Source organism: Microtus ochrogaster, unplaced genomic scaffold (assembly GCF_000317375.1).
Source record: "Microtus ochrogaster isolate Prairie Vole_2 unplaced genomic scaffold, MicOch1.0 UNK2, whole genome shotgun sequence".
NCBI lineage: Eukaryota > Metazoa > Chordata > Mammalia > Rodentia > Cricetidae > Microtus > Microtus ochrogaster.
Window position 1 is genome coordinate 9816683 of NW_004949100.1, and position 22493 is coordinate 9839175.

General features: G+C 36.0%; 1 protein-coding gene across 16 annotated transcripts in view; it reads right to left on the reverse strand.

Annotated features, from left to right (window-relative positions):
• Positions 1 to 22493, reverse strand: part of Mycbp2 (MYC binding protein 2, E3 ubiquitin protein ligase) — a 231364-nt gene that overhangs the window by 115308 nt on the left and 93563 nt on the right. For all 16 annotated transcript variants that reach the window (XM_026788400.1, XM_026788403.1, XM_026788402.1 and 13 more), the window contains 11 exons: positions 18868 to 19072; positions 18230 to 18383; positions 17440 to 17612; positions 15621 to 15746; positions 15410 to 15537; positions 11833 to 11924; positions 9930 to 10064; positions 7584 to 7667; positions 5022 to 5118; positions 3579 to 3771; positions 2925 to 3199 (listed from right to left, as the gene is read on the reverse strand). In XM_026788400.1, coding sequence (XP_026644201.1) covers positions 2925 to 3199; positions 3579 to 3771; positions 5022 to 5118; positions 7584 to 7667; positions 9930 to 10064; positions 11833 to 11924; positions 15410 to 15537; positions 15621 to 15746; positions 17440 to 17612; positions 18230 to 18383; positions 18868 to 19072 — 1662 coding nt within the window. The remainder of the gene's footprint in view (positions 1 to 2924; positions 3200 to 3578; positions 3772 to 5021; positions 5119 to 7583; positions 7668 to 9929; positions 10065 to 11832; positions 11925 to 15409; positions 15538 to 15620; positions 15747 to 17439; positions 17613 to 18229; positions 18384 to 18867; positions 19073 to 22493) is intronic.

Consider the following 22493-nt stretch of genomic DNA (forward strand, 5'->3'; position numbering starts at 1 on the left):
GATCAGAGTTCACTGGGGTACCACTGGGAAGATAATGAATTAGGGATAGCAGGGTAAAGACCTGATGCTATCATTTCCATTACAATAGTAGCCAAAGTGGCAAGAACAGGCAGTTCCAAGGAGAAACATCCACTACTTCATTGGTATCTAGGATGTTAGCCACAGATTGCTCTTTTAGAATTAAGTTAATACATCATTCAATAATATTATACCATTAATTAAGATATTAGTGACAGATTCTTCTTAGGGATGTTTTATCAGGTTGGGAAGTTTTGTTACATCGTTGTTTGCAATGTTTTCACCACTGACTAACTGCTAATTTTGTCAAATGTATTTTAACTGACTGAAATTTAAAGTGTATTGAAAGTATATGGTCTCTCTATTTCAAATTACTTAAAGAGTTACTACAATGAACTCTTTTTCTTTACACTCAGTACGGGGAACTGAACTTTCATTTGTGCTAGAAAGTACTTTACCACTGAATCAATCATGCCCCAGCCAAATTAATTGTATTGATTTCTAGGTGTTAACCCTGCATTTCAAGATAAATATCACTTGGTAGTGATACAGTAACTTATGATTTTTAACTCAACAGGATTATCAGAATAACTGTGTCTCGGTGATATTTGCCCATTTCTTATTCTCATACTATGTTGGGTTTTGATATCAGGCATGCCATCTATGAACCTTCTATGTTCTCTGAAGGAATTTGTTAGAGGTGTTATTTCTTTATAAATGTTTAAAGACTCTACAAACGACAATATCTGAGTTAGGAATTTTGGGTGAAACTTTTAAATAAGGAATTCTATTTCTTAATAGGCACAAAACAATTATGATCCTCCTTTTGTCCTTATTTTTGAGAAAAGGTAGACCTGACTGGCCTGAAACTTGCTATGTAGATTAGACTCTTTCAAATCTTTTTTTGTTTTTCTTTTTAATATGTATGAGCATTTTGCTTGCATGTAAGACTATGTATCACACGTGAGTCTGGAGCTTCAAGAAGCCAGAAGTGATGTCTGAGGCCCTGGAACTGGAGTTACAGATTGTTGTGAGCCCCATGTGGTTCCTGAGACTAAGACCTGGGTCTTCTATATGTGTAGCTAGCTAGTGATCTTAACTGCTGAGCTATCATTTCTCCAGTCCTGACTTTAAAATTTTAATCATTTAAATTTTACTAGATTAATGTATGTAAGTATATGATTGATTCTGTTGAACTGGAAACACATTTATCTATGTGTACTGAAAAAATATACATCCTGTAGTCGCATATTATAGTTTATAAATGTCTCTGAGATTAAGGTGGGGCTGGAAAGATGATTCAGCTCAGCAGTTAGCACTGGACTGAGCTCCCAAGGTTCAGATGAAGAGCAGAAGGAGAGAGAACATGAACAAGGTCAGGACCACGAGGGGTGTGTCCACCCAGGGAGACTGATCTAATGGGAGCTCACCAAGGCCAGCTGGACTAGGACTGGACGAGCATGTGATCAAACCAGACTCTCTGAATGTAGCTGACAAGGAGGGCTGACTGAGAAGCCAAGGACAATGGCATGGGATTTTGATCCTACTTAATGTGCTGGCTTTGTGGGAGCCTAGCCAGTTTGGATGTTCACCTTCCTAGATATGGACGGAGGGGGAAGGACCTTGGACTTTCCACAGGGCAGGGAACCCTGACTGCTCTTTGGGAGGGGGAGGATAAGGGGGGGGGGAGGGGGAGGGAAATGGGAGGAGGGAAGGAGGTGGAAATTTTTAATAATAATAATTAAAAAATAACACTGTTTTTCCAGAGGATCCACATTGAAGTATCAGCACCCATATTCAATGGAACACAACTGTCTGTAACGCCAGCTCCAACAGCCCTCTCTCTCAAGCTCTACTCACCTGCACATATACAAAAGACCTGTACATGGTGTCATGTGTATTCTAATTGGTCTTAATAATAAAAACCCAGAGTAAGATATTAGGGGGTGAAAGCTGAAAGATCTGAGAAGCAGAGCAGCTAGCCACTAGTTCTTTCTTCTACAAAATCCTCAGGCCGAGTATTCTGTGTCTACAGGTCCTCAGATTGAATGCCTTGAGCTTTTGTCTCCTCCCGCCTTACACTCCTCTCTCTGCCCAGCCACATTCCTTCCTGTCACCATCTCGCTAGTGTTGGGATTAAAGATGTGTGACTCCCAAATACTGGGATTAGAGGTGTGAGCCAACACCCCACCACGGCCTGGCTCTGTTTCCCCTGTCTTGCTAGGGCTGGGATTAAAGGCATGTGCTATCACTGCCTGGCCTCTTTGCCTAAATGGTAGCTAGTTCTGCACTCTGATCTCCAGGCAAGTTTTATTTGTTAGAGCACAAACAAAATATCACCACACATACAATTAAATATAAAAGTAAAATCATATAGATCAAGATAGTTTATATCATTATTCAAATCTTTTCCCTCCTCTTTTTGTCTAGCTGTATTGGTAATTACTGCAACATGAGTACTGCAGTACTACCAGTGGCAATGTCTCTTTCTACGCTATAGCTCTGCAAAGCATTTGGGATTTGGAGTCTTCATTAGTGAATAAATGATGTTACCCTGTCCTTCACTCATTCCCCTCTCACCTATCTGTGGAGACGCTGAGGGCCACTTGTTTCCACACAGTTACTATATCCCCCCCCACACACACACTCTCTCTCAAATAACCTCCCCACAGACTGAAAGAGAAAGTCGGCAGTTATAGAAACATGACTGGTAATTTTATAACAAACAGATGACACCAGAGAATGAAACAAATTTTTAAATTTTAGCTATATACGTGACACACACCAGGTAGATTTCCTAACTGACCTTGAGTAATTAACAAAGGATGAAAATTTAAATTAATTTTCTGGCACAGTATTAAGCAATATATTTTATTTTCAATCAACATTTTATAAATTTAAATTACCTGATCCAAACAATTCAACAGATCGCAGAGACAAGCCCACTGCAGTGCAGGAGTCGGGTAGAAGGAGTGAAAGCAGGCAGTGAAGGTGTTATGGCACTCCTGAAGAACAGCCTCCAGAAGACTCAAGGGCTGGCTCAGGTACCCTTGAGGGTCATTATCTAACTTCACCATGCAATGATCAACTCCCTCTGATAAAATTTTTCTTAACAAAGTTCTTGTTTTTCCAATACACTCTGCTAATTTGCTAGTTTCTTCTACAACTGCTTTTCCTGTAGCTTTGAGAAATAAAAAGAAAAAGTGCTAATAAACCAAAGCATGTACATGACAATAATAAATCAATCATTTACTGTATAAATAAAAATCGAACACCAAAACTCAGAAATGCAACTGCTTAGAGACTAAGTGGGCTACAAAATAATTAAAAAAAAAAATCTACATAGGAAAAAAAGAACTAGTATCATTATTTAAGTCTAAATTTGTAATTGAATTTTTTCTATTTGATAAATATAGTTAAAAAGTAACATATTTTTCTCTCTTAATTTTAGTAGCAACTTAAAGGTATCTTGGGACCTTAAAATACTAGGGTATCTCTATATTAATTTTCTTAATCTCTGAAATAATTTCTTTCCAAAGTTTTTTTAAAATTTACCATACCTGATACTGGGTATATTTCACAGGTATAGACTCGCAACAACCGCAAACAACAGGTCCCCACAAAGCGTAGTCTCTCTAAATCGAGAAGTGTGGCTGTGAACTGGAACCCTTTTAACCCTCGAAGTTCTTCAACTCCTAAGACTAAGGTGGTCCAGCTCCAGTGAAGAATACTTAGCAATGACTCAAAACATTCCTAATCCACAATATGAAAAACATACTAGTTATTAAAACATATCATAGTTTGAATAAGGAGAACAATAATGGCATGTAACTTCAAAAATATCCTGAACTTTTTACTGAGTTTTGACAGTTGAAGTAAAATACGTGTGCACATTTTTACACTTACCTTTTGCCAGCCTAGTTAACTTATCTTAAAAAATATATAGAAAAAAGTTAAAATTTACATGTTTCTTTGAAATTATGCTAATATAGTATAACAATTTAAAGTAGTGTTAAAGTATTATAAACCAGTAATACCTATATCACTATATATAAATTACTTATATATTAAGCTATAGGCAGGCAGTAGTGGCACATGCCTTTAATTCCAGCATTTGGTAAGCAGAGGCAGGTAGATTTCTGTGAGTTTGAGGCCAGCCCAGTCTACAAAAAATAGTTCCAGGACAGCCAGGGCCTTAACATAGAAACCCTGTCTCGCAAAACAAAAAACAAAACAAAACAAAACAAAAAAAAGTATAATAACAACTATAACCAATTCTTGAAAAGTTGATTTGAAATTACTAACAAAAATCACTGAGCCGGGTGGTGGTGGCGCACGCCTTTAATCCCAGCACTCGGGAGGCAGAGGCAGGCGGATCTCTGTGAGTTCGAGACCACAGAGAAACCCTGTCTCGAAAAACAAAAAAAAAAAAAAAAAAAATCACTGTTTAGATTTTTAAAAATTCTCACGCATGTGTTTAGGGTTGGCTTCCCCTGCAGTTCTAGACGGTCTGAAGACCATCACACCTACATAACAGCAAACATTAAAGCATCTTAGAGTGGAGCACTTTGCTCCCCATTCCTCACCAAGGCCCAGATGACTGCTGGTATAATATAATAAAAGAAAGCTTTAAAATAAATGACTGAATAGATTTTTATATGAACAATTTCAATAACCTAATGATCACATGGTTTTTATATATTAAAAAGGATAAAAACAAAATAATACTTATCTTAATAAAAAAAATACCAAATTTATTGTTTATCAGGGCAAATGTCAAGTTAGAAAAGTCATAAGTTATTTCAGACATACAAAAGCCAATTCAGCTGAGTTGGCATAGGCAACATCTTTACTTTTTTACTATTTAAAGTATACATTATCTTTGCCTAAAATATACACCTAAATAAAAGCCAATCTGAATTCATAAAACTAAGCTAAGACAGTCTTAGAATTAAAATTCTGCAACAAGTAGCAAAGCTGACATTTTTTTTAAAATGGCTTACCACTGAGACAGTTCTTGCAAAAGATCTCTTTAAAATGTGTACAGGCTCACTAGTCTGCTGTTTGCCTTTGGAAGCACTGCCATCACTGGTTGGGAGTCTGGTGGTAGAAGAGGAACAATATATTACGCTCAAATTAATGACCAATGATAACTTTTTAATGTACATTTTTCAGGATCAGTGGAGTGCTCAGCTACGAATCTACATTACCTCCCACTACCCCAAGGCTCGAGGAGCATTATAAAAGAAGGAACAGAAAGATTTCCAGATGTAGAGGTTTGGGTAGACAGGACAAAACAGCATCTTCTGGTCCCAATAGGAATGCTGCAACCCTGCATGGAGAGCAGCTGTGGCTGCCTGCACAAACCCATGACGAGATCAAGCCAGTCAGTTTTCCATTATGGAAGGAAAGGGGAGAAGCTATGGACAGGCATTGACTCCTGAGAAAAGAGTGGTCACTTTTCTTTAGGGGATAGCCCTTGGCAGGCCAAGTGTGCTCCAGTATGGCCCCACGTCCAGGAGCATATGAAAGTACAAACGGAACTCAGTGGTCTTTCACAACAGATGCAAAGTACTACAGAGATCCACAGTAGGTCATAAAGCAGAAAACAAATGGTTGTGGGCTACGGAGTCACAATTGACTACAGTGCAACCCTATATCTAAAGCTCAGGGAATCATGCAAGAGTGGGTAGAAAGATTTTAAGATGGAGGGACCAGGAAGGTCGAATCTAGAGTGTCCTCTAGATACAACAGCGAAACTACATCCACAAAAATCTCAACAATATCGTTGTCCAAGCAAGACTTGCATAATGACACCGGTTGACATGTCAATGTAGATGGGAGAAGCCGTCCTTAATTCCACCCACAGATGAAAAGCTATAGACAATCAATGGCTGTGAGAGAACAGAAACCAGTTTTCTCCAAGGAATAGCTCCTGATAGGTTATCCAAATCCAAGTAGTCAGCACTAAATCATAAAAGCAAGACTAAATAGACTCAGTATATATATAATCCACCCACCTACCTACATACCTACCTACTCACCTACCTACCTATTTACTTACAAACCTATCCACATATGTACACACATACATATGTAAATGTATCTGTGTGGGGGGTATATAACAATAATACTTAATGAATTTAAGAGGGAGTGGTGTCACGGTAGAAGAAAAGGGAGACGGATTAAAAATTATATAAACATAGTATTCATATATGAATATATATTATGAAATATAAAAATTTAATAACTAAATATTAAAATCAGTATGTATCAAATACTATAAAATTCAATAATTAAAGATAAAACTTCAGATTTAAGAATATATATTATTAGAAAGAATGAAAATTCACCTTCAAAAATACATATCTTAAGTAATCAGGAAAAAATGGAAAGGCAAAATAGGGGCATGAAGTAAGGCTAGTGTAGATCTGGAATGAGTTAGGGGAAGAAGAATGGGGTACATATTATCAAAATATATTGTAAAATTCTCAAAGAATAAAAATAACATATAAAAATATATATTTTGCCATAATAAAATAATCTGCATTAATATTTTACCACTAAAACATATAAAAGTCATATTTACTAGTAATGTACATATAGTTATTCAACAGTAGTCCATAAAGACAGTCCAGTACAATTTGCTATGTTCAGAAAGAACTTTTGGACTGGAGAGATGGCTCAGCTGTTAAAGGCAAAGGCTCACAAACATACAAAATGCTACCAATAACAAAAATAATGGCTACAATAGATAATGTAAAAATCATCAAAATTCCTTCCTGAAGAAATATGAGGCTCTTAACATTCAAATTCTTTTAGTGATTACTAGAAGAGAAGTCATGGAAGACAGTTATTTCTTCTACTTTTGGGGACTATGTTTAGCAAGAAAAATGTATTTTTAATGGGGTTTTATAAGTAATCTAAAAACAAGACAAATACATTGGCATGACATATGTCAATACATGTTTGAATTACTGCAAATTAATTAAAATTTTTACTGCTAAAATATAATAAACATGAACAATTTGCTATTTTAAGTAAAAGTAGAAATTAATGGTAACGGATTTTCCAATGTGTCCTATCACAAAATAAGTAAGACTATTGGGCTGGAGATATAGCAGAGTACTAGGGAGCTTGCCAAGCATGTGTCAGCCCCTAGGTTTCATCTCAAGCACAAAGAAAAAAAAGATTACAATAAATTGACTAGGTCCATATCTAAAACATCCTCCCATCCTACCTTGCATTCCTCAGTATATCCTTTACTAGTTTATAACATTTTGAAATTGGTATTACAATCAATAAGCAAATTAAACAAACAGCTATTGGCATAGTATTGTTATTATATTGATACCATGAGTTATACAAAATGTTAAATTAGGTTTGATACAGAAAGTTCTCAAAAAGTTTACTAAATACTATCTAAATATTTTTAATTAGCTATATTTCATAAGTGTAACATTAATTTGTTCAATGCTTCAATAATTTCTCCATTATTATGCTGCATATTTTATAGTGATTTTATTTCTGCACAAGAAAAGAATAACTATAAAATGTTTAAATACCTGTACAACAGTTGAGGTATCTGACCAGCATTTACATCGGTACCATTATTTGACTTCTTTGAACTCTTGAACTGGAAAACAACCCTAAAAGAGAGAGAGAGATAGAAAGAGAGAAGCTTTAAGGTTCATTAAAATTAATACGGAATTTAATAATAATGTTTTCAAATTTTATGGTAATGGAAATTATTCATTTGTTAAAGACTGACATATGAAACAGTCACTGATTTATAGCTGCTGAATTATCAACAAAATGAGGCGCTTGAACTTGATGGGAACTCCTAGATGAGGACCCTTGTGCCTCCCATCCTTCACTTCAGCTTTTAACTAAAGATCTCCATCTGAGAGCATGAAAGCAGCTTAAACAGACACATTTAGGGACTTCAACCTCTAAGTGTTGTGACATTAGCCGTTCTAGCAAAAATCTAACAGTGAGCAGAAAGAGAAACATCCCATGGCAGATTCAACTTAAATACTCATCAGCATAGAATTTACTCAAAAATTAGCATGTACCTTTTGTACTACTGTGTTCATGATGAACAAAAACAAATGTAATTTCTCTTGCAAATCATAATATTTTCAAACATTAGGATGAAATAAGTAGAGCAGAAAGAAGGATGGGTTCTGTATATGGTAACCACATCATTATTCTAAGCATATCATTTTCCCATTTTATTTCTCTAATTTCCTGAGTTTAAATGAGACTAATACTTGCTTCAGAGCTTGTAGGAAAATCGAGCGGCAAGTCTTGACATCTTCATAAATCCACAAGGATCAGCAATAGCATTTGGAGTCCACCCCCAACAAACCCCACCTCTCCTCCCTGGGTGCCATGCTGAGCCTCAGGTCTTGAAATTGGGCTCTGGAGACAGTCTGAGACAACAGAAGGGTGCCATTGGCTTAGGCTTAGCCAGCAGTTTTAGGGGAAGATGGGAGTCAGATAAGAGCAAACAATTGCAGGGTTACCAAAGGTGTGGCTAAAGTGGTTGCATAGAAAGAGCCAGAAAGCCCAAGTGGCCAAACAAAACCATACACATCAAGGCTTCAGAACTCACAGCTCGATGCCCAGTAGTAAAGCTAAGTCAGGGGTAGAGGGGACTGTCCTTTCAACAGCATGGAAGTAGACCCTGTGAAACCCAGAAGCAGCTCCAAGGTCACGTCCATGAAGACCATGGTAACCCCAAAACTGCCCGGGCAAAGACACTGAACTGGCAATGCTGAGACCTGTGCCCTTCTTCTGAGTGGAGTCTGGCCCTTGATGCCTTTACTTCTTTACCTCATCAGCATGGGGTCCATGGGGCCCTTGCTTTCCCAAGCCACTAACTCTAGATCAGCCTGGCAAGGCCAACTCCCATACCAGTGCTCTAGAAGCAACTGAGATTGCACAGTGAGCAACTGGAAGCCTCAGGTCAAACAGTAGGAACTGGCTCTGTAGGATGTAGTGGGGAATCACCATAATAAATAATAAATAAATAAAAGCTCAGATGTTAAAAAAAAAACGTACTGAGAAAACCAAATAAAATAATGTATCTGGAAGTGTGTAGTTATTTTGTGCAGGTGTATGTGTGTATGTGCATGTTGCTGTGGGTGCCTGTGCACTTGGGCATGTGTATACACGAGGCCAGAGGTCTATATGAGTATCACTTCTGAAGAGTCAATCACTGTTTTATTTTGCTTCTTTTGTGTGGTTTGGTTTTTAAGAAAGGGTCTCTCACTGGCTTGGAATTTTCCAAGTGGGCTAGAGTGGGTGACCAGCAAGCTCCAGGGATGCACATGCTTCTGCCTGGCCAGTGCTAGAATTACAGGGGAATGGTATCAACAACACATTTTTTACATTGGATTCAGATAGTCTCCAATGGCAAACCCTTTACTGACAAGCTTTCTTCCTAGTCTGAAAGTGGTAAATTTTTGTCTAAATTTCATTAAGATAATATCATTTCATATGATAGAAACTTTGTGTCTTCCAAACTTCTACATATGCAGTATCAAACTAATGTGAAAATATATATATATATATATATATATATATATATATATATATATATATATATATATATAAATTCATCAGTATCCTGCACCCTTCCTCTATGTTACCTTTAACTTGGTTATAAAGTTTTTAAACAATTTAATACTCAGAAAGACACATATGCCATCTGACAAGAATAATGCAGCCTTCTCTCTTTTGTCTAGATTTTAATTTAGTATATTTGGTTATATAACATACAGGTTACATAAATTTAACTTTTAGCAATTATATTAATACTCTTTGAGATTTCAGAACAAGATCCCACAAACGAAAGTAAGAGTTGCATAGGTCCAAATTCAATCCAAATTCAACATTGTGCTTACCCATCATCTGTGGTAATAGATGCTTGTCCATGAGAACCACAGTCACTGCTGGGACCTGACACTCGAGCCCAAGCTACATACCACCATCCAGCTTGCAGGAGAACTGGCTCATCAAACATCATTGCGTATTTTTCTCTACAGGAATTAAGAAGTCAAATACCTTTGCAATTGTCTAGTACATGCATTTACCTTCAAATACCTTATACCCAAACCCATGATACTGTTTTTTTAAAGATTCTTATCTGACAAGAATTTTATTTAAAAAAACAAATAAGATTTAAAAAAATCTTATTTTAAAGTTTGGACACTAAAACAAATTTCAGTTCTTTATATTTAGAAAATCAAATTATATTTATTTTCTTTGTGGATTCAATAATATGTTTAAATATTTTAAAATTTTCAAGTTAAAACAAGAAAAGTATTTTTAAATTGTTATAAAAACATTAGAAATTACCCAGACAAAAAATTTTGCCCTTAGTTTGTGGGTTATTTATTCAGCTAAGTGTTCTGAGGGGTATCATATTAAGAAAATGACTGTATGGGGAAAGTACCCTGGGAAATGACTTGCTATTTTGAAGACTGGGGCAAGTTACAACAATTATTGTTAGAGAGATACAACTGCTCCCGGTAAAAGCTGGGGCCTGGTGAGTAAGCTAATGAAGAAAATCTAGGTGATTCTCTACCAAAGACATCACAATTTATATCTTAGAATCATAATCATTTGCTAAAAATATACAGCAAATTATAATGCATATTAAATTTTAATGAAGATTATCTTTTTTGAAAAGTCTCCTTTAAGTGGATTTGTATAAGCAGTAAAGATTACAAAGTAACAACAATATGATACAGTCTAGTGCAGTAGTTCTCCACCTTCCTAGTGCTGCGACCCTTTATTATAGTATCTCGTGTTGCCGTGGCCCCCAACCATAAATTAATTTTTGTTACTACTTCATAGCTATAAATCTGCAACTGTTATGAATCATAGGGTAAAAATTTTTGGAGACAGAAGTTTTCCTAAGGCCTCATGAACCACAGGTTGAAAATCACTGGTCTAATGCTTAAGGTAAGGAACAGGAGCAGGGCAGTGGTGGCGCAGGCCTTTAATCCAGAACTTGGGAGGTAGAGACAGGAGGATCTCTGGGAGTTCAATGTTAGTCAAAGAACAGGGGGTATCTGAAATATGGCCTACTATGACTACTTGAATATGTATATATATATAAAATGTGACATGTAACAAATGATTGTTTTAAATACTAGAGCACTAGCCCACTTGTGTTCTCTAAGAATTTAAGGAAATTACGTGGGCAATAAATATTTCCAGTTTTGAATTAGTCATCTAACTACATAAAAATTAAGATTAATAGTTTTAATATAACATTATTACAAGTAATAACAATACTTCATACACTTCATAACAAGATTTCAGACAACAAATCACATACAATGGATGGTAGCTAAACTATCTGACCAAGGTGTACACTGGGTATACAGGGTCATATCATCTAGGTCTGTGGAAAAACTTTGTGATATTCATAAGTGGATGAAACTTTTTAACAGTTAAATTCTCAGAATGTATCTCCATCACTAAGTGAAACATAACTTTATATAGTTAAATTTCCCAATTTATAAATAGATTAGTCAAAACTTCCTTTTAAAAATCTATTTGCTGCCAGGCGATGGTGGCACACATCTTTAATCACAGCACTCGAGAGGCAGAGGCAGGCAGGTCTCTGTTAGTTCGAGCATAGCCTGGTCTACAAGAGCTACTTCTGGGAACGGCCCCAAAGCTACAGAGAAACTCTGTCTCAAAAAAATCAAAAGAAAAAAAAAGTACTTGTTAAATTAAAATAAAATTTTAATTTCATGTATATAAAAACTACTGAATAATGAGCAGAACATTTACCTAGCAGCACAGTCATAAGCTAACACGTCAGTCTCTGCAAGAAGGTCGCCATCGGTTTCATGATCTCCTCCATCAGGACCCAACTCAAACAGCTGGAGTAAAGAGAAACAAACTGATTCCAATCATTCAGTTTTGCACATAGAAGTGTTTACAATTTCGTCCATGTCCAATAGAACTAAACTATAAATGATATAAAAATTGTTATCTGCTATTTAAAATTTAATTACTAAGCTAAATATTAAACTTAATAACTAACTAAATATAAATATATGTGTGTTTAAAATATAAATCATGCAGTGTTTTATAGTTACATTAATTCTAGCTCCCTACTGCAAGTTCTCAAAGAAAGCATTTTAACTGAGATTTTTAAAATGAGGCAGACTCTTGCTTTATTACTTAATTACTAGATCTAGGGTCTAGTGTCCTCTTCCATAAAAATGGGTGGACATTAACAGAGTTATGTCCACGGTAACATAGTAATTAATCAAATTGAATGAAGAATATTTGTGGAACCCTGAGAGAAAACCCTTGTTCAAAAGATTATGAAGATATTACTATAGAGGAGTTGAGGATTCACAATAAAAAAAAAATACAGGTAGCAAAAGCTAGTTCAGTAACTAGCAAGGGAAAGGACGCGATGAAGAAATTGAAATAAGGAGTTTAGGTAAGGAAAAAGAGATCATGAGAAAAGAGATCTTTTAAAAAATGGATTAATATGAGAATTAGCTTTTCCCAGGAATGAAGACCCTAAATGATATCCTCTACTGAGTGTTCAGCCCTAAAATCAGTTACACACAAGCCACCCTAAACAGACTCAGCGGACTGTATTTACATAGTTATATATTTATAAATGTGACAGTAATAATCAAAGAGGCTATTAAGTTGAGGGGGAGGGAGGGGTAATGTGGGGGGGGAATGGTAGGAGGAGACATGGAAGGGATTGGAGGGAGGACCAGGAAGGTTGGGGGAGTGATACAATTATAATTTAATTAAAAGTTTTTTAATAAAAGGGAACTAATATTTATAAAATCTTCATTCTGTTCTGGAGAGTTATAGCAGGTAAACTGCAGCAAAGATGTTAAAATGAATTTAAAATTATTGAACAGTACCATGCCTGTAGCACCAAATTTTCAATCATTTCCAAGGGCCTGGACACCTATTTCTATCTCAGACTTTACTGGAATACCCACAGACTCCAATATTCTTTGTTCTAAAGTAAATTACCTATCTTCCTCTTCTTACTGTCCCTGCTCTGTACAGTGGCAGTGTCTTAAAAATGCCTGTGCCCACACTTCTCAGTCATCAGTGTGTCTACTCTTTCAGCAGCACAAAAAGTTGGGATTTTATAAACTAGTTTTAGCTGCCTTTCCCTCTAATCCAGTTTATATTTCTCAGCCCTATCTATCTGTCTGTCTGTCTATCTATCTATCTATCTATCTATCTATCTATCTATCTATCTATCTATCTATCTATCGTGCTGGTGGTGATTGAACTCTGGTCCTTACATGCTAGCCAAGTCTATGGCACTTAGTAATTTCTCTAAAAAGAATATCTGATTACAATACTTCATGGTAAAAGTCCTTAGTAGCCTCTCTTAGTCATAATATAATGATATGACCATAATCTGCTTCTTCACTGGTACTCCACAAATACTTTCAAACTCATCAATGTGCTAGTCACAGTTCTAGGAATACATAAGAGTAGAAAATGCAGACCAGAAAAAACAAAACAAAACAAAAACACAGCTATTGGTATAAATTTGTAGCAGTGAATAGAATTTATATTTTAAATAGACTCAGCAGAGAGGTAAGGTCAAAGGTGATGAGGAAATGAGATATGCAGGTCTTGGTAAGAGTTGCAGCTAACAAGAAGAAGGAGAGCAAAGATCCCGAGGAAGAATCGGCAAGCCATAGTATATAAAGGACAGTGAAACAGCAAGTATAACATAGTCAGACAGATGTTCCAGTGAAGTCTGATACTCTTTGATCCTTAAAGGCATTGGTTATCAACCTGTATGTCACAACCCACTTATGGGTCCAATATCAGACATCCTGCATATCAGATATTTACATTAGATTCATAACAGTAGTGAAAATACAGTTATGAAATAGCAATAATCTTAAATTTGGGGATTATCACAATATGTCAGCATTAGGATGGTTGAGAACCAGCGCCTTAAAGGCCTTCCTCTAAAATAGGAAGAAGTTCACCATGATGCGTAATATTCCACTTCTCAAAAAATTCTAAAACTAGAAGGGAGAAATACATACAATCTTGAAGAGCTTGCTGGATATTATCAAATATACATACATAAATGTTAACAACTACATATATATCCCCCTGATGAACTTGCTGGGCATTATTTTCTAGAAAACAACTCACTGAGTTTGCTTTCCTGTCTTACGGAATCAAATCATTCTGAATCATTTTGAAAGAGGTGCACTAAACACAACTAAAAGACTAAGACTACTGGAATTTTAGTATAAACAGAGATGTGATCTAGGTATTCTTAACCATTATTCCTATGATTTATATTACTATAAGAACTTTAATTTTTACTAAATTCATTCTTATGGTAGCTATAATTTTAAAGGATTATATAATCATTAATATCAGAAAAAGTAAAAAAAAATCAGAAAAAGTAAACATTTAAAAAATTTTCAGTTCTGGTTGAGGTTTATGTAGACTGTCTTCAAAAATAATCAAGGGCTTTAATATATTTTCTTAATTTGGGAGTATTACTGAGCAGTCTAAAAAAAGAATACCTCTCACAAAAGAGCTAGAACTAAAATTTCTTATGAACCATGATACTAGAGTTGAGGCAAAATTTGCAGTATGAAAAATTACAAAAGCGGACTGACTACAGACACATGTCCATACTACTACTAAGTAACCAAAACAGTCAGGTAAGCTACAGACAATGCCTGCTGGCTCTTTCAGATAAGTGTGGGGAACTTAACAATTTCTTTAAAAAAGGCAAGGTCATAATCATACAAGATAGCCTGAAACACACTAGATGAGCCTTGAACTCCTGGTGCCATTCTCCCATGTTGCTAGGCTTACACAGGCACCAGACTCCCATGTTGCTAGGCTTACAAGCATCTGCTACCACACCAGTCCTTGATTCCTAACTAGTCCAAAATTTTTACACAAAAGACAAATCCCTCCCTACTTCTCCCTTTATTCCTAGTCCCCACATGCTGCTGTTTACATAGTATTTGGCACTAAAGATGGTGGAGACTTACATGCACAAAAGGAGTTTATCCTGGTACTAAGACAGCTCTAGGGCAGCAACCACATAACAGGGTGCAGCTAATCAACTACCTGAACTTCAACACAAAGCAATGAGACTGGCGTTGAATCCATTTTGGATTGAAAGCTCATTTTCTCCCTTTGTATGAATTCGATTTTTTTACTGGTCAGTGATCTCATAGTTTTGAGGAAGAGTTTAGCAATGTTTCCTTTCCCTAAAGGAACCATTAACCACAAACCAGAGTAAAAAGGAAACATAAGGGGACAGACTAAGTAAAAACAAATGTCTTCAGGTGAAACAGAGTTACAGTATCAAAAACTCTACCTTTATTTTAGCAGTATATTCTCCTCTGCCTCCAAACAGACCAAGACCACCAAGTAAAATATCAGTGTCGGCACTAAAACGTATGGCTTCAACTGAATGAGCAGAGTAACCCCAGCCTCCTCCATGACCTGAAAGATGTAAATAAAGATGGTTTTAAACATGTGTCTATTACTGCTACTAGATAACATTTCCTAAGTCTAAGTATACATACTTTCAAACCTGTTTACTACACTGTAATCTTCCTTGGAATAGACTTTCATTACTGCTTGAGTCTCCTCCTCTGTACTTGCAATGCCCATCTTTAAGTCCTGCATAGCAGCCAAAGTATCAAGACAACCTAAAACAATAAATAAGTTAACTTCAAACTTTGAAACAAAAACTTTCAGTAGTACCAATGTTATTTAATGCTATATAGGGCAAATAAGTTACGAATGTGCTCAATAAACATGATCTATTTCCAGTATTAAGCACTTCATAGAAGAATACATACAACAAATTTTTCTTTGCATAGTAATTATCACACTTAAAACATAAGTTATATGACATCTTCCACAAAACGAAACCTCTGAAAAGTCAGAACCACTTTACTTTTGGTTCATTACAGAACTTCTTAAACCAATTCGATTTTCATAGTACTCTTAAAGAAAGACATAGTCTTAAATAACTTTGATGTGTGTTTTGGATGGCTGCAATGGTTAAAATAAAATCTTAGAAAAAAGGAAGAAATAAATTTATAATCTACTAACTATGCTTAGAAATATGTGATGTGGGATACTCCTCGTATGCTGTGATTACCATTAATGAATAAAGAAACTGCTTTGGACCTATAGCAGGGCAGAACTTAGGTAGGAAGGGAAAACTAAACTGAATGCTCAGAGGAAGAAGGCAGAGTCAGAAAGAAGCCATGTAGCCCTGCCAGAGATGGACACAGGAACTTTTCCCAGTAAGCCACAGCCTCATAGGGATACACAGATTAATAGAAATGGGTTAAATTAATATGTAAGAGTTAGCTAAAGCTAATGGGCCTAGCAGTGATTTAATCAGTACAGTTTCTGCGTGATTATTTTGGAACTAAGCAGCTGGGAACCAACAGCAGCCTCCCTACAACAAATATGAACTTATAGTATAGATGCTATATAAGCATAAGTATGTCCTTTTGTGTATCTGCATGCATACACAATTCTTACACATATGGTTACATATGTGAAAGTGTTTGTGTTTATTAGGATAAACATGCATGTGTGTGCATGTACGTGCAGGCCTAAGGCTAACTTCATATCGGGAGCCTTCCTATGTTGTCTTCTACTGTATTTATTAATGTAAGACCTCTCAATTGAACTCAGAACCACCAACATAGACATTTTAGCTCGTCTGCTTGCTCCAGAGCCTTTGTCTTTGTCTCCTAAGGACCGGAATTATGGGAAGTCCACCAAACCTTCCCAGCATTGACAAAGGTTCTGGAAACCTGAATTCTAGTCCTGACACTTGGAAGGCAAACTTTACCCACTGAGTCGTGCTAGCTCCTAATGAATCTTTCTGAATAAACATTTCTAAAAGCAAAACAATACACAGGTGTATGAACTAACTTAAAAACAAGCAAGCAAGCAAGCAAGCAAGCAAACAACCCCCCCCCCAAAATTCTAGCAACTCTTTATTACAAAAGTTCTGAATCCCAAAGTAGTTAATAAGTATATACATAAATTAGACACTACAGAAACGTATTTGGATTACAGCTCTAAAAGTTTATGTGTTCAAGTTAAAGAGAATCCTTCATTATCTTTACATTGAGAAAAGTATATTCAGGGATGCCTTACACTTAGGCACCCATTTCTATTTTATAATATTGAGATCTTTGTATCTTTTCATGGAAGACAAACTTCTTAGGATTTAATTTATTGTGTGATTAGCACCCATTATTATATAACAAATATGGTTGAATAACATACAAATTTAACCATTTAAGAAAAATTCTGACCATCAGCATAGCATGCATGAATGTCCTTCTGCTCTACATCAAAAGGCACCCTTACCCAGAATGTGCAGCGCTGCATGAGACCGGGTTGTCAGAGCCCGTGATCCTGTTGGCAGAGCAAGCTCAGGACTTAGAATACTACATCTGGACTGCATGTCCGTTGCAGAGGGAAGTCTGGCATCAGCAACCACTGCATTGTAACACCAGAGCTCTCGGGTACTTGGTCGAAACCTAGCAAGAAAGATAATAATTACAGCACTTTAACATGTAGTTAACTTTGAAAATTTCCTAAATTATACTTGACTATAAAATAAGTAATACATTAATGTACATAGAAAAATGTTAAATTGCCGATTATTCATGAGAAGTGGCTCCTAAGTAATTTGAGAGGATGCAGACATGAAGCGGAGGCAAAGTGAAACTTAGCTGAGGAATCTGCATCCAAGGACTGTGTGGGAAATCCCAAGGCACAGAGTAGCGAGGGTCCAGACAGTGGAAACAAATTCTGAACCCAACTTAAACAGGAACACCTCTCAGCTTCACAATAACAACACAGGAGAAGACTGTCTCTTAAATCTCTTTTGGAACAATGAAAATGATGAAGAAACTACCACAAAGTACTTGGGATTTCTCTCTCATTCACTGCTACCATCAAATATAAAAAGCGTAAGGTACAACCAGTTATGTTACAAAGCAGAGCTCTGTTTACACACCTGAAAATGTAAACTAGTCCAAACAAATTTTTACTCCCAGAACTGTTAAACGTATTTTTTTTTTAGTGAAAAAAATCTTGAAACCAATTCTGTACCATCTTCTGGATGCTGTATTTTATAAAGTCATATGCTTACCTCCAAAGCACATCATACACAGGATCAAGACACACACCGAATCCTTGCAGATCTTCTTGTTCAGAGTCATTAAAAGTTTTACAACTTCCATCCACTTTATTTATCAGAAGACACTTAAATGGTGGAGGTTCTGATATAGAAGCAGGTACCAAACCTTTTAAAAACACATTTAAATATATTTTACTTTGAATTACCTTTATATATTCCCCCAAGCCCACAAGGGAAGCACTATTATATTTTAACACACAGAAGCTGATATATACCTAAATGGTTTAAATGGAATCTTTTTTTAAACGGTAGAATTAGGACAACACCTCTGACTATAAATCTACAATTAATGATAGTAAGTATTATCCTCTAACCTCTACTGTGTAATTACTTGTTGTGTCATGGGCGTAGGTTTAACTGTAATAACCATGATCGCCCATAAAATTAATTTCAATAAATACAGAAAAAGAATTAATGTAGAAAACCACTCAGGACAATATAAGTTTGACCCCTTTATAACAAGCCTCATATTTCTGCTGTTGAGCAGTTTATCAATATGTGCTTTTTAAATTTCCCAATTACCTCATTTTTCTATTACCAGAAATATAAAAAGGTACAGAAATATCTCATTATAAAGACAAGCTATTTACCTATTATGTGTTTGCTAGCAAAAATTTCTGATGTTGCAAGTACATGAGAATTTATAAGTGCTTCATCAATTCGTAAGAAAGTCTGGTCTCCACTTGCACCTATCCAAGTGGCCTTCCGTCCATATTTTGATCCAATATTAGGCATGGGAGCTGGCTTTGCATTCCAATATGGTACATCCAAAATGGGTCGTCCCAGTTGTCCTTTCTAAAAATTAAATAAATCATATCATACAAACTGTTGAAGAAGTGGTATGAAGGTTCTTTAAAGTTAAAATAACTTGTATAAAAGTAGCTTTATGAAATCTTATTTTTTATAGACTTTTAATTTTTTTAATAAATAAATGCGGAATTTGGACTTAACATTTTCAAAGTAATAGAGTAATTTCTATTATTCCTAGATGATCTTTAACAATGCATAATGTATATGTTTGTAATAAGTTGAAATATTTTCTATATAAGCAACGTTCTTAAAATGCTCTGTATTTACCTACATTTAAAGGAAAGGTATCTTATATATACAATGTCTAAAAAGTACTGTTACAAATGATTCACTTAAAACAATCACTTTGGCATTTGAAGGTAACAGTATAAAAGAAAGTCACTCAAGCTCACACTGAGAGGATATTTTGCAATAAGATAAAAGCTTAAATAAAGGAACTGAGAGTAAATTTAGAAAACTTCCATATAATTCTTATATAAAGTTCTAGTTAGTCATTTTATTTATGTTTTAAACAATAGGAATATACAATAAGGTGTGTGTTTAAAGCAAGATAGCTCACTTCAAAAGTATCGCTGCCTATAAGTAGTTGGTTAGCTAAAGAAATGTATTTCAAAAGTAGGGAGTTTCTCACTACTAAGACAGTACCTGAAAAAACAAAAGTCCACTGACAGCAGATAATCAATCCATATGGCTCAGGAGCCATCTCTCACATAAGTCTCCTTTCATAAACCCCTGAAGAGGAGAAATACTAGCTCATGGTCCTAGAAATATTTAATGCAACCTCACCAATGAGAAGAAGGAACAAGCCATGGAGAGAAAGCCAACACCTTAGGAATGAGCGAAAACAGACTGCTGCGAACACTCACTCAATGACCAGGTTCCTAGGAATACTTCTACTCCTTCAACATCACAACCAGAAAACAACACACAGACTAACTAGAGAAGCAACTAAGCCTCAATCCCTAGAAGAGCACCTAGCAAGGGACAAGACGAAGTTACACAATAAAAGAAGTAAGAGAACCTAGGGAAGGAGAAGGAAAAGTTAGTTACACAATAAAGAAGTAAGTAGCCAAATATCTCGTGTTTATCCTGTTCAAATGTCTATTTTTTACAAGGAAAAAAAAGAGTATAAAAAAGGTAAACAATGGAAAAAGCACACAATATTCAAATATATTCAGATCTGTGAAGAAACGAGAGTCACACGGAATATTAAAATAACCATGTATTCCCTTACCACCACCCAAGACATCTGAATAAAGTAAAAAATATAGATGCTTAAACAATTCCATAGGGATTGAAAGGTCAGCCATCCTTGAAGTCAAGTCTGCAACTAGAATTTCTTAGTCTAGAAAGCCTAACTGATTTCACATTTCCCACCAGAAGACACAAAACCAGCACACAAAGCAAGCAAATAAGTACATGACTTAAACCTTTAACCACGTTAAGATTCTGTAGAAGTCATTACATGTAACCAGAGGAAGAAACCAAATACCCAGAGTTCTCTTCCACATGTCTAGCAAGCCTAAAGGTATGGGAGGCACAAAAGAGGAGGCCTAAACGGAGAAATGAACAGAGAGGACACAGAAAATTTCTCCAAATAAAGCCAAACCTTTCATAGCAAACTGCCAATAGGTCAGAATTGACAGTTCATAGTACCAACCACAGGTAGGGACTTGAAACTGAGCAGACCCTTCCTCAGCTATCAGATCAGTGCTGCTTAAAAGGATCAACAGCACCTTCTGTTGTCAGAGCTCTGGAAAAAGCCGCTTTCGTACACAGCTTGTGAGAAAATAGACTGTTAGCATGCACAAGCCTACCAGGACATAAACTTTTGACTCAGAATCCTCATTTCTTAGAATTTATCTAAACGACACACATCTAATAATATTATTAAGGAATTAAAATGTAAAGCACTTACGTGTATAAGCACAAAACACTGAAAAACTAGAGTACAGACACACCATGAGGTAAGAATACGCTGCATGCATGACAGGTGTCTTTGAAGAATGCTACACTATGTCAATAGACAAGGCACAGACAAAGATATGCAAAATCCTAGGACACAAGCAGATCCAAATCCACACAGATAGAACGAATATGGTAAAATTGATCTTAATTCCATAACAAAGGCTTGCCTAGTGCATATTTACCTGATGCTCACCTTCATTTCATTCCCCATTTTAAAAACTTAGAGGAAGAAAAGATAAGGGGGATATGGTGTGATTATAATCTCAAAAAAAAACATTATTTCCATAAAGACAAGTAAATCAGAAAGTTTTATAATTAATGTTCAAAGGTGATTACATAAGAGGCATAGATGAGGAAGAATAATATCTGTCCTTCTGTAAGAAAATATAAAGCAAAACCGTAGCCAGGTACAGTAGAGCATGTCTGTAATCCTACGATTGTGGAGGTTGAGCCAGAAGGATTGAGATTCCAAGGCATTATTTCAGTAACACTGAAAAAGGATATATTTAAGAATTTATGTGCCAAAATATGCTCACAATAATGGAATGTTACTTTTTTTATGTCTTACTTCCTACACATACCATTAAAGCAACAAGCAACCATGGTCAGAATACACAATAAATGTCCTGAGATAATTTAAGTTCCTGCCAAAGATTTTTTTTTAATCATTACAAAGGCTATAAAAAAGGACAGGTAAGACCTGCATAAACTGACAGTGAGATGGTTAATATTATCAATTTGACAGGATCTAGAATCAATTAGAAGACAAACCATGGGCACTTCTGTAAGCACAGTGTCTGCAAGGGTCAGTTGAGATGTGAAGACCCTTTCTATTTGGAGTAGCAACATTCCATGAGCTGAAATTACATAGGAGTGAAAAGTCAAAGTAAAAGCCAGGCATAGTGGCATGTGCCTTCACTCTCAGCATCCAGCAAGTAGAGGCTGAGACAAGTCAGTCTCTGTGAGCTGATGGCCAGCCTGGTCAACACAGAGAGCTCAGGCTAGTAAGGGCTTTACTGTAATATCCTATATCAAAATAAAGAAGAAAAAGAGGAGGAAAAAGATGAGGAAGAGGAAGAAGAGGAGGAAAGAGAGCAAAAAATAAGATGAAGGCAAACACTATATGACCATGGCCTCCTTTAACAGAAAAACCACACCCTTAATAGCAAAGCAGTAAATGGGTCAGGACCTGACAGCTCACAGCACCAACCTCTGCCAAACCTGGCCTTTGGAAAATAAACTGCAAACCTTTTACGCTTTAATTGTTCCTCAAAAACAAGGTGGTCAGCTTCTGAGGACAATATCAAAGTTGTCCTTTAACCTGTCATGTGTCCTGGCATGCACTCCTCACATACACATGTCCCCGCACAGGCATAAAAGAACAGGCACAGTTAAAAACACCTCAACTGTTTAGGGCCGAAGAGTCACCCACATCATA